The sequence below is a fragment of the Neofelis nebulosa genome, chromosome 6 (genome assembly GCF_028018385.1).
Source record: "Neofelis nebulosa isolate mNeoNeb1 chromosome 6, mNeoNeb1.pri, whole genome shotgun sequence".
Classification (NCBI taxonomy): domain Eukaryota; kingdom Metazoa; phylum Chordata; class Mammalia; order Carnivora; family Felidae; genus Neofelis; species Neofelis nebulosa.
Window position 1 is genome coordinate 44,265,316 of NC_080787.1, and position 12,715 is coordinate 44,278,030.

At 37.4% G+C, this 12,715-nt stretch overlaps 1 protein-coding gene across 12 annotated transcripts in view; it reads left to right on the top strand.

The window, feature by feature from the left end:
• Nucleotides 1-12,715, top strand: part of UBR2 (ubiquitin protein ligase E3 component n-recognin 2) — a 125,619-nt gene that overhangs the window by 81,889 nt on the left and 31,015 nt on the right. For 9 of the 12 annotated variants that reach the window (XM_058733974.1, XM_058733972.1, XM_058733967.1 and 6 more), the window contains 9 exons: nt 555-679; nt 4,025-4,077; nt 5,267-5,369; nt 6,362-6,410; nt 6,843-6,997; nt 8,908-9,010; nt 11,911-12,020; nt 12,132-12,212; nt 12,535-12,713. In XM_058733974.1, coding sequence (XP_058589957.1) covers nt 555-679; nt 4,025-4,077; nt 5,267-5,369; nt 6,362-6,410; nt 6,843-6,997; nt 8,908-9,010; nt 11,911-12,020; nt 12,132-12,212; nt 12,535-12,713 — 958 coding nt within the window. Of the gene's footprint in view, nt 1-554; nt 684-2,425; nt 4,078-5,266; nt 5,370-6,361; nt 6,411-6,842; nt 6,998-8,907; nt 9,011-11,910; nt 12,021-12,131; nt 12,213-12,534; nt 12,714-12,715 lie in introns of those variants that run through there. The other 3 variants (XM_058733975.1, XM_058733976.1, XM_058733978.1) reach the window with 3 other exon arrangements.

Here is a 12,715-nt window from a genome sequence, read left to right on the forward strand (position 1 = left end):
GAGACCTGTGGCTAATAGATGCACGTTTCTTTTCCTACTGCCTGTATTTTCAGTCTTGTCACCTCCATCTTTCCTATTCTTTTATCCTATACCTTCCCCACCTCCTCTGCTATTTTAGACTCTCTAGTTCATAGAGCAGAGAATCCTGGCTACTGTCAGGAGGTGATACCTTATTTGCCACTAGATAGAAGGACAAAGGAAGGCTCCCCTCCCTGCTACCATGTGCCACATGGCGGGAAAGCAGTTTCCGAGGCTACTGGTTCAACTACTGCTGTACCACTTTTCTACTACATCCAGTTCCTTCCTGCCTTCTGATCCCATTCTTTCAAAACAGCAACCAGAGTTTTCTCTCCTCTGCCCAAACCCTGCACTCACTTGTTGTGTCTGAGCCTCAGAGGTTAAGAGCTGCTCTCACCCTAGCTTGTTGCCAAGCCAGTTGCTACCTTCCCATTGCATAGAAAGAAAAATATATTGTGTTGCGTGAATTATAAGTATATACTGCTTAAGTATGCTGGTTATGTTAAATGTGTGGATATGTACTTTTGCCTTGACAGGAGAGAGATTTAGTCCTGGAGTTGGACAGGTAAATGCTACAGATGAAATTAAGCGAGAGATTATCCATCAATTAAGCATCAAACCTATGGCTCATAGTGAACTGGTGAAGTCTTTACCTGAAGATGTAAGTACCTATACCTTAAAAAAGGAATTTAGAAGTTCTTCCCTCCCTGTCAGGCTAGTGTGTAGAGATTACTTCTGTATACCTTTTCCAGTGGTAAAGACTACAGTTCTAGGACATGTATAACTCTTACTAGTCACTCTTACTAGAAATAATTAGAGGGGTGCTTGGCTGGCTCAGTTGCAGAGCATGTGACTCTTGAACTTGGGGTCATGGGTTTGATCCCCATGTTGGGCATAGAGATTACTTTAAAAAAAATTTTTAATGCTGAAAAAAAAAGAGAATACTAGGGATGGGGGATAGAAAAGAGCATAGAAGTAGAATCTCTTACAGGGAATTCTTAGGAGAGATAAGGATGCTAAATAAAAGTAAACCTGGTCTTGGGGCGGCTGGTGGCTCAGTCGGTTGAACGTCCAACTTCAGTTCAGGTCATGATCTCGTGGTTCGTGAGTTCGAGCCCCGCATTAGGCTCTGGGCTGACAGCTCAGAGCCTAGGCCCTGCTTCGGGTTCTGTCTCCTTCTCTCTCTGCCCCTCCCCCGCTCACACTTTGTGTCTGTCTCTCTCTCTCAAAATAAATATTAAAAAAAAAAAAAAGTAAACCTGGTCTTGAGAACTGAATTTATGTATCCAGTAGATAAGGGCTTGTTATAGAGTCTTTACTACAAAGTTGCCATGGGTGGTGTAATGTTTAACCTAGTGTATTGGAGAAGGAAGTGAGAAAATACCTGCCCGGCTGTGTTGAGCAAACTGAAATTTTCCAGAGCTTTTTCCTTCTGAAGCATTCAAAAACTCTTCTTAGGGAGCCATCTCTTTTCCTTCTAGTGAATGTAAAATAATGTTCATGGGCATTCAGAGGCTAATTATAACTTTCTCCTCTAGGATCTCAAGGTCTTTGGCCACCTATTTTTCAGCCACAGGGTTTTTCAGATAGATAACCAACACTTATGGTTAGGAGTGGTCCTTATTTCCTTGAGGCTTTTCAAAATGTTTCCCCAAATTTGAAACATAGATCAAAACTTTCAACCTTAATGGTCATTCTTCTGGGATTTAAACCCTTATTTGTTTCATAGTAATACTTCCTTTAAACTTTGCATTATGAAAAATTTCAAATATCTATAGAAATAGAAAACATAACAGAACCCATCTCCAGTTTCAACTAGTCTTGTTTTATCTTTACCCCAACCATGAATCCCTGCCCCCCCCCCAGATTATTTTGTTAAGAATGTCAAGTTAACTCTCTGACCCTCCCCCGTTCATGCTCTGTCTCTCTCTGTCCCAAAAATAAATAAAAAACGTTGAAAAAAAAAATTTAAAAGGGGCGCCTGGGTGGCGCAGTCGGTTAAGCGTCCGACTTCAGCCAGGTCACGATCTCGCGGTCTGTGAGTTCGAGCCCCGCGTCAGGCTCTGGGCTGATGGCTCGGAGCCTGGAGCCTGTTTCCGATTCTGTGTCTCCCTCTCTCTCTGACCCTCCCCCGTTCATGCTCTGTCTCTCTCTGTCCCAAAAATACATAAAAAACGTTGAAAAAAAAAAAAAAAAAAAAAAAAAAAAAGAATGTCGAGTTAAGCCACAGATGACCATACATGCTCTCCACCATCCAACCAAAACCACAGCGTGAGTTTGCAACAGGGGAGGGAAAAAAAAGAGTCAAAACTTCCAAGGCCCTGGTTTTTTTCTTAAAAGTACTTGAAAAAGGAAAATTCATTTGTGTTTTTTATTTACATTTAATATTTTTTGTATGTATTGTTAGGGGTCAACCATTTTTAATGATCTCAGATGACCAAACCAGCCTTTGGAGTGTTCTCTGTTCTACTTCTGACTTTACTTGTGGTGGACCATGTTCGTTATAATTCCAAAGGAGAAAAAAAAAACTTTGAAAAAAAAAAAACAGAAACAACAACAACAACAAACAGTCTTAATTCCGAGCATTCCAGTAACTTTTTTTATGTATGTACTTAGCTGTACTATAAGTAGTTGGTTTGTATGAGATGGTTAAAAGGGCCAAAGGTAAAAGATTTCATTTTTTTCCTTTTTTGTCTGTGCTGTTTTATTTATTTTTTTGGCCTGTTTGATGTAGGTGTACTGTTGTACAACAGTAATCCAGAATTTTATTTTGCTGAGCTGTTCTAACCAAAACAAAACAAAACAAACGAACAAAAAGCCCAGAATACCAGATTTACCATTTCATCTATAAATAGAATTGTATGTGTGTAAAACAATGGTTCTCGGCCAGGGACGACTTTGCCCCCACGAGACATTTGGCCAGATCACCACTCAGGGCAGGGTCGTATGGTGCTCCTGGCATCCAGTGAGCAGAAGCCAGAGGTGCAGCTGAATATCCTGCAATGCACAGGACAGAACCCCCATAGCAAAGAATTGTCTGCTCTCGATGTCAGGGCCAACATGGAGAAACTGGTCCAAAAGGACTTTTAGGAAAACTTGTCTATCCGTATGCCACGATCACACCTAAAAGAACAATATTTAATAATTTCTTAATACCACTAGATATCTAGTCAGGATAAAAATTACTTGTGCTTTTTTAATACAGGAAACGAATCCTGAGTTGCTAGATGAGAAAGCGATTACAGTTTCACTTCGACTTTAGAATAAAGAAGAATACAATTTAAAACAGCATTTTAAAATACATCTTGTACAAAGTAATGGCAACTATATTTGCCAAGCATTTTTGACCAGAGAATTCTTTAATTAGAATTCCTATTAACATCTTGTTATGAATAGGATATGATTTCGGAAATGCTGTTTTACCAAAAATAGATAAGAAATTAGTGTAACCTTCACGAAATGCTAAATATCTTATGTAAATTTTAAATGTTATGTGTACTTTGTGCTTTTAAGTCAATTCCTTTTGAAAGCTGTCACCTTGAAACCGTAGGATAGTGACTTATTTTTAACTGTATGAGTTTGAATGAATGTTAGCTTATCAACTAAATTTCCCTTGTTATGTATTAATAATTATGTTTACTATGGAATCCTCGGCTATAAAAACTGGCATAATAGTATAGCCGCTTCATAGAGTTGCTGTGTAAGGCTTAAGAAGAGAACAGCACAGGGGCACCTGGGTGGCTCAGTGGGTTAAGCATCCAGCTTCAGCTCAGGTCATGATCTCATGGTTTGTGGGTTTGAGCCCTGCATTGGACTCTGTGCTGACAGCTCAGAGCCTGGACCCTGCTTCTGTGTCTCCCTCTCTCTCTCTGCCCCTCATTGCTCACGTTCTGTCTCACTCTCTGTCAAAAATAAAAGTTAAAAAAGAGAGAGAGAAAAGCACAATGTTTAAAGTGCTAGCAGATACACAATTAACATGAAACACACTTGTTTCTCATACTGTTAGGAGAACAAGGAGACTGGCATGGAGAGCGTAATTGAAGCAGTTGCGCATTTCAAGTGAGTTTACTTCCTGTTGTTTCCAGTTCAGTTGTTTTTAATATATTAATTTTTCTTGGCGTTTCCTTTGATGGAACTGAGAATGAAATTGTTGCCTTCAGAGAGTGACAGCCTTTTCAGATACATAATTCTGAACTAGATTTCTCACTGTCCTTTCACTCTTCTGATCTAGCTCTTCACTCAGTAACTAAAATTGATTTATGAGAATGTTCGCTGTGCTCAGAACCAGTGTTCATAGCTGATAGTTTCAGATAATTGACATTAAACTGAACAGATGACCTAAGGCAGTGCATTGAGCTTTCTTAAAACTGCTTGCTTCGTTTTCATTTGAATGCGCCTCCTAAGTTATGGGATGGCCTTTGAATACTGCCTTCACTCTTCCAGTGCATTGCCCAGTCAGTAAACCAGTTTATCCCCACTAAGGTTGTTGAGGCAGCTTCTCAATGCTGCTTTTTCCTTGCTCCCACCCCAACAGTAATGTCTTTATTTTTGTTGATTATAAAGATACAATATATGGGGACATCTGGGTGGCTCAGCCAGTTAAACATTGACTCTTGATCTCAGCTCAGGTCTTGATCTTGGGGTCATGAGTTCAAGCCCTGCATTGGGCTCTGCACTGGGTGTGAAGACTTAAATTAAATTAAATTAAATTAAATTAAATTAAAAGATACAACACTTGCTTTTAGAGAAAATACAGAAATATATATAGTATATATAAAAGGTATATATATATATATATATATATATATATATATATATATATATAAAAGATTCTCTAAACCTTAAAATTGTACCTACTTTTTTCCACTTCTACTCTGATAAGTAGAACTTATCAGAGATATCTTTATATGTCAAAATTTAAAAATTATTATTACTTTTAGTGATGTTCAACTGTTTAGAGGTGTCGTAATGTGCATAACCTATTCCCTATAGTTAGACTTTGAATTGTCACTACAATGACCATCGCATTCACCTGTCCAGTTAGGATTAACTCAAAGTGGATGTGTCAGGCAAAATGATGTACATAGAGCTTTGCTGTAGATTGCCAAATTAACCCATAGAAAATAGTAACAGCTTACATCCACCAGAAGTAAATGAGAGCTTTGATTTTTTATTCTGTTATCTAAGCTTGTGTCATAAATTAGTGTATGACTTTAGTAATAATATTTTAAGGACTTTTTTTCCATAGAAAACCTGGATTAACAGGACGAGGCATGTACGAACTGAAACCAGAGTGCGCCAAAGAGTTCAATTTGTATTTCTATCACTTTTCAAGGGCAGAGCAGTCCAAGGTAATTGGGAAAATTAAAAGTGTACTGAGGAAGAGCTGTGTTTCTTTGTTTTTCCTAAACAACTTTTACTGCTTTTCAGAGATTGAAAAAGGATACATTTTTATTATAGGAAATTTGAAAAATATAAAAAGTATAATGAAGGAAAGTATAGATTACCTAAAATATCACTTCCTAACATTTTGGGTGCCCCCTCCCCATGTTTGCTACATATATAAGATCTATATAATTATATACATAACCACACATATGTAATTGTATTTTACTGGCTTTTGAAGACAGATTGTCAACCTATGTAATAGTCAGTTAAGCCATTTTATGTTCATTTCAGAATTGCTACTACTTAACATGTTTTCCCATAGAAATTTATGGAATTTTCCTCATGAGTCTTAGTCAAATTTTGTCTTTTAGCAGTCTACTCTTAAAATACTTTTTCAGTAGATGGCGTTAATTAAACTTGAACATGAAGCTTTTGTTTAGTTTTAGATGCGTGTTGCAGAGCTCAGACCCAAATAACTTTTTTGGTTTTGGTTTGTATATGTTTCCCCTGCTTTTTAAAATAAGAAAGAACTCCTTGGGGTTTGGGGGGTGGGGGGGATGGTTAGTGGGGAAAAAAATAACCTTGATGTGTCGGTGTGGGGAGGGGGGGACTATATATAAAACTAAGGGTAAATCTCTTCTAAAATCAGAAGATGAGAGACACCTGGATGGCTTAGTCAGTCAAGCATCTGACTTCGGCTCAGATCATGATCTCATGGTTCATGAGTTCGAGCCCATCATTGGGCTCTCTGCTGTTAGCATGGAGCCTGCTTCAGATCCTTAGTTTTCCGCCTCCACCTCTCCCCCCACCCCCGCCAACAAAAAAAAATAATAAAGTAAATAAATAAGTAAAATGAAATCAGAAGATGATATGACAAAAACTAACTTAGTAGTTTTGGGTATTAGGTGGTTGTACATTGCTAATTCCCTGTCCAAATGTCTTCCTTTCTTATTAGGCAGAGGAAGCTCAACGGAAATTGAAAAGACAAAATAGGGAAGATACAGGTACTTTTAATCTTTCTAAAACTCTCTTGTCAGTCTCTTCTCCTTGTTAAACGTTTTCTATCGACTATAATGATTATCCTTGATGAAGTGAAAGATTTAAATATATGCTTTCCGAGGGAACATTCAAGGCTAATAAATATGCAAATATAGGAATAATTAGTACTGAGTCACCTTTGGGTTACTGATTTTGTCTCAGATCCTAAGACATTTCTAGGGAAAACAAAGCTTTCCTCTGTACTGCTTCTATTTTTGTAGCTGTTTTTATGCATTTGACCTTGAGAAGGTAAAATATAGTTTTAACGTGTATTAGTGGGTATTCTTGAATGAAGACCTATCAAAAGTATGTAATACAGGGATAGGTTTGTTTGGTTTTGTTTGTTTTTTTTTTAAGCATGTTCTACAAAGAAACCAATAATAACTTTATTTGTGCAGCACTTCCACCTCCAGTTCTGCCTCCATTTTGCCCTCTGTTTGCAAGTCTGGTAAACATTTTGCAGTCAGACGTGATGTTGTGCATCATGAGGACAATACTGCAGTGGGCTGTAGAACATAATGGATATGCCTGGTCTGAGTCCATGCTGCAAAGGGTAGGTTTGAAGACATTTATTACTTATATTTCTGTGTGTTTTTGGTAAAAGCCAGAATATTCTTGTCCATATCTATATACAGACAACTTAGCACAAAATGCCATGTTACCTTAATTTGAAATATAGTAATATTATTACTGTTTTTTGTGTCTGACAGTGAAAATGATAGCCAGGCAGATATGTTTTTGTACCACATGGTTGTGGTTCCCTTTTCTTGTTGGCCTATCTGCTTCTCATTGATTGTTGGTGATATGTCTTTGTTTATGCAGTACTCTGACGTTTGTATAATGTGTTATCTTTGACCTGTGTTTTTTATTTAATTCCCTCAAAACCCCCGTGGGTTCATCAGTATCTGTATTTTGCAGTTGAAGAAATTGAAACTCACAGACTAATGGTCTTATAGCTAGTAAGTGACATGTCTAGAACCTTGTTGGTATTTTACTTTATAGCTTTGATGTAAGTCATTCTTGAATTATTTATTTATTGAATTCACACAACATCCCTTTTGGGTAGATACAACTTTTTCCATTATGTAGATGAGCAAGTCAGTTTTCAGTGAGATTCAGTCAGCTTGTGCGTGTTACTCAATTAGTAAATAACATAATAGTAATTATTCAGTTAATAGACTTAGCCTACTCTGTACCTTATTCTGTGCTAAGTACTTTTACGTACAATATTTGCAATCTTCAGAACTCTAAAGGGAAACTGGTTTTTTCCATTTTAAAGATGATGAAATTAGGCTCAGAGGGATTCCCTGAAGCCATGTAGCTTGAAAGCAGTGAAGCCAGGATACAAATGAAAGTGAGCATTCTTCCAGAGCCTTCTTCCAAAGCTACTTTTCTTTCCATTGTCTCAGCAGCCTCAAGTATCTCATTGGCTAAGATGTGTGTATACTTATACCCCCCTCCCATTTATAAATATGCTTAAAACGTAAAAGCACAAAGCTATGGTCTACTAGAGACCATCAGTATTATCTGAACAAAAGATTTGTCTGAGGGGCGCCTGGGTGGCGCAGTCGGTTAAGCGTCCGGCTTCAGCCAGGTCACGATCTCGCGGTCCATGAGTTCGAGCCCCGCGTCAGGCTCTGGGCCGATGGCTCGGAGCCTGGAGCCTGTTTCCGATTCTGTGTCTCCCTCTCTCTCTGCCCCTCCCCCGTTCATGCTCTGTCTCTCTCTGTCCCAAAAATAAATTAAAAATGTTGAAAAAAAAAAATTAAAAAAAAAAAAAAAAAAAAGATTTGTCTGAAATGATGGAGAAAAAAAAAGAGTGAAGGCTATTTACCTTTTGTGTACATTTGCTTTGTGTCATTCAAGCTAACCTAATTCATCCAAGTCTCCAACAGCCACAGTAGCTCTTTGTGTGGGGAAACGAACAGACGCCATACATACATCTCCTTCAAAAATTGAGGAGCAGGATAAGAGCAGTAAAAATGCAAATAGACTCGGTGTAATTTTATATTTTCTTAGAAGCCTGGTAAGGAATTTTTTGCGAGATATAAAGAAGAACTGTTAACATCATTATAAGTTACGTGGCATTAGAAATAAAAGTATCTGTCTTTCTGAGATGATTAAGATTTTTAGTCCTTAGAGAAATTTAACTAGAGAGTATTGTAGACTAGCTCATTACATGATAGATGCTTTCAGCTCTAATTATTTGGCCACTGAGATTCTTTGAAGATTTTTTTTAAGACCATAGTATAGGGATAGCATAAAACTGAAAAGTACATATTATATGAATGGTTGGTCAGAGTTTGAATTTAATAAAAATTAGTACTTCAGCCTGTTTTTTACTGCACTTGGTCTTCAGTGGTTTGCTTTATCTTTTCTCAATCATGAACATTTTTGTTATTTCTTACAAAAATATGTACTTGGTTTTTGATTTACTAAAAGTTACAAAATATTTTATTTGAGGTGTTACATTTAATTGGAATGGCACTTCAGGAAGAAAAACAGCATTTGGACAGTGTCACAGAAGAGCATGTAGTAACATTTACCTTCACTCAGAAGATATCAAGTATGTATATACACTTTTTACTAAACTAATTCAAGATACCAGTGATTTTAAATATGGAATATAACCTCTTTGCTCATGTAAATTCTAAACAGGTTATAATGGATCCAAATTTCTGAGGCTGTATGTATTCATCTGTGTGTTAAAGGTACTATATCAGATCCTGATATATATTCATAAAAATACTTAGGGACTGTGCATACTTAAAATACATAAATTTTAATTTATAAACTGAAAACCTTAATGAGGAGTCCTTAGTTTGAAATCAATATAGTGCATACATTTAAATTCTCACATATGCTTTTGAAAACACAAAGTATGCTATCAGGATTTCACTTCTACATTATTGCTATTACCTTATAAAGACACTGAAAAGAAGAAAATGTGCTATAGGGAATTAGTGTATCATTTTATATAAAGTAATGTGATTTTTTTCTCAAAGGCCAGGAGACTTTTTTTCTAGCTTTTTTTTTTTTTTAATGTTTATTTATTTTGAGAAAGCGTGTGCAAGAGGGAAGGGGCAGGGAGTGAGAGAGAGAGAATCCCAATCAGGCCCCACACTGTCAGCATAGAGCCTAACGCAGGGCTCAGTCTCCCCAACTTGAGATCATGACCTGTGCCAAAATCAAGAGTCAGACACTTAACTGACTGAGCCACCCAGGCACCTCTTTACTAGCTTTTTATTATTAAAAATTTTAAACATACAGGCAAGAGTTGGTACAGTAAACATCCATGTACCTACCACTTAGATTCAGTAATTAGTACTTTGCTATATTTACTTTAATATTTGCACACTTTTTAAAACCATTTGTTTTAGCCATCGTGTTTCTTCTCTAAGGAAAAGGTTTTCCTTTACTGATTTTCAAAATAAGCAGTTGGTCTAAAGTTGCCTTCAGTGGTGACAACTGTAAATCTTTTTTGTTTGCTTAGGATGGTTGTGTTTTTGGTTTTTAATATTACTCTTGGAGGGCACCTGGGTGGCTCAGTCTGTTGACTGACCAACCCTTGATTTCAGCTCAGGTCATGATCCCAGGGCTTTGGGATTAAGCCCCGTGTCGGGCTCCGCACTGAGCGTGGAATCTGCTTAAGAGTCTCTTTCCCTCTCTCCCTTTGCCCCTCTCCCCTGCTCACATGCTCATTTTCTCTCTCTAAAAAAAGAAAAAAATACTACTCTTTGATTTTTATTTATTCAGTGTTTTATAGTCACATATCAAGATTTCCTTTTTAAAATAGTTTCTTTTTGAAGCTTAAACTGCCAACCTTGGTCACTGGGAATCTATTCAATTGGCTTCACTGTTCTTTTGACCCAAGCCCATTAGTATTTGCGCACCACATTGCTTTCTGGCACAAAAGATGCCCCAGGCGCATTTGTGCTTTCCCTGCCCCAGACCTACAATCATCCATTTGCTGAGGTATTTTAAAGAATTTGTGGTGGTATCCTGAGAGTGACAGTAGGTGTTATGACAGGAGTGGTCTTATTTGCTGCTAGTTCTCTATTTTTCCCCTTTTGCCCTTATCCAGGAAAGTGGGAGGAAGACAGGAAACTGCCTTTCCCCACTGAAGACTATGTTGTTAGGTGCCAGCCTTTCCCTATTCTTTTCTCTGTCAGTATTTCTTTCTATGGATTAGCATTGTATCTTGTGCCGTTTTTTTTTTTTTACTTCAGGATAACCACACAGAAAACTCCCTAATTTCATCCACTCATCACTATACAATCTCAGATTCTGTTTCTCTTTTTGTCTTTCTTTTCAATAATCATCATTTTCTCTGAACATTCTTTATATTTCTCTTTAAATTTTTTTAAATGTTTTTATTTATTTTTGAGAGAGAGGGAGACACAGAATCCAAAGCAGGCTCCAGGCTCTCAGCTGTCAGCACAGAGCCCGACACGGGGCTCGAACCCATGAACCACGAGATCATGACCTGAGCCAAAGTCGGGCACTTAACCAACTGAGCCACCCAGGCGCCCCTCCTTATATTTTTCTTTAAACATTTTATATAATTAAAACACACTGTTTAGGGGCGCCTGGGTGGCTCAGTCGGTTAAGTGTCCGACTTCGGCTCAGGTCATGATCTCACAGTCCATGAGTTCTGGCCCCGCGTCAGGCTCTGTGCTGACGGCTCAGAGCCTGGAGCCTGTTTCAGATTCTGTGTCTCCCTCGCTCTCTGACCCTCCCCTGTTCATGCTCTGTCTCTCTCTGTCTCAAAAATAATATACGTTAAAAAAAAAATTAAAAAAAGAAACCACACTGTTTAGAGTCAAATCCCTAAACTATAGCCACAGAACTTTAGATCTGAAAGAATATTAAAGAGCGCATAGTTTAGTCTCTTCCCCTCCTAGGAATATTTTGCCTAAATGGCAGCACTTAAAGAAAATCAAGAACTGGACATTTCTGACTATAAAACTAAATCAGCTAACATTAGATTAAGTATACTCTTGAGATTATGGACTTGACATGTATGTCTTTCCCTCAAATAAAAAATAACTTACAGAGAGAGAAATGGATTTTATTTTGAATCTAGGTTTTATTAAAAGACCAAAACACATTGATATATTTTTACACACACACACCTGTAATCCAGCTCTTTTCTTAGACTTTGTAAAATCTGAGGTAGTCCTTTCAGCTGGGTTTTTATTTAATCTTGCTAAAAGCTATGTTAAAATAATCATTTGGTGTAAGATGTCCGTTTTGAATGATGAAAGCATTCTAGTTAACAATTTGTTTGAAAAGTACAGATACATTACATTTTTAAGAAATATTGAAAATCTCTAAAAAGCAGAGCTGTAATTAAATGATGGGCAGATGATGTTATAAGCAACTTTATTTATCTTCTCATGCACAGTAATAAGCACTGTGAAGTGGTAGCTGTTGTTATCGTGAGTTTTATTTTTTCTGCCTTAGAACCTGGTGAAGCCCCAAACAACTCTCCTAGCATACTGGCTATGCTGGAAACACTACAGAACGCTCCCTACCTAGACGTCCACAAAGACATGATTAGGTGGATATTAAAGGTAAAATTTCCTGCATCGCTCTGCTTTTTTGCAAGAAACATTCAGTGTTTGTTATCTTTAAATTTTGATAATATTTCATAGCTTCCAAATAACTGATCCTTTTTGTCATAGACTTTTAATGCTATTAAGAAGATGAGAGAGAGTTCGTCCACCAGTCCCGTGGCAGAGACTGAAGGAACCATAATGGAGGAGGTATAAGAGGCAGCATGTGATCCTACTGCAGCATTGTAGCAAGTTCACTATAAGTAATTTAATTTGTCTGCAATAAGTTGGTAGTTGATATTCACAAAAAATGTGAATTCCAAGAAACGTGCCACTATTTGTTTATCTTTATTTATTGTAGCAATTTTTTTTGCCCTGCCTTTTTTTTAACAGGTTAAAAAAATCTTTTCTCTTGTTTAGATAAATGAGATTATAAAATAGTTTTTAAACAGTATTTACAATATAGTTCTCCCTTGGGGTAAAAATGTGCATTTAGCATCTAATGGTCTAATTAAATGAAGCATAATTTCAGAGTTCAAGAGACAAAGACAAAGCTGAGAGGAAGCGAAAAGCCGAGATTGCCAGGCTCCGCAGAGAAAAGATCATGGCCCAGATGTCTGAGATGCAACGGCACTTTATTGATGAGAACAAAGAACTCTTTCAGCAGACTTTAGAACTGGATGCCTCTGCCTCCGCTGTTCTTGATAATAGGT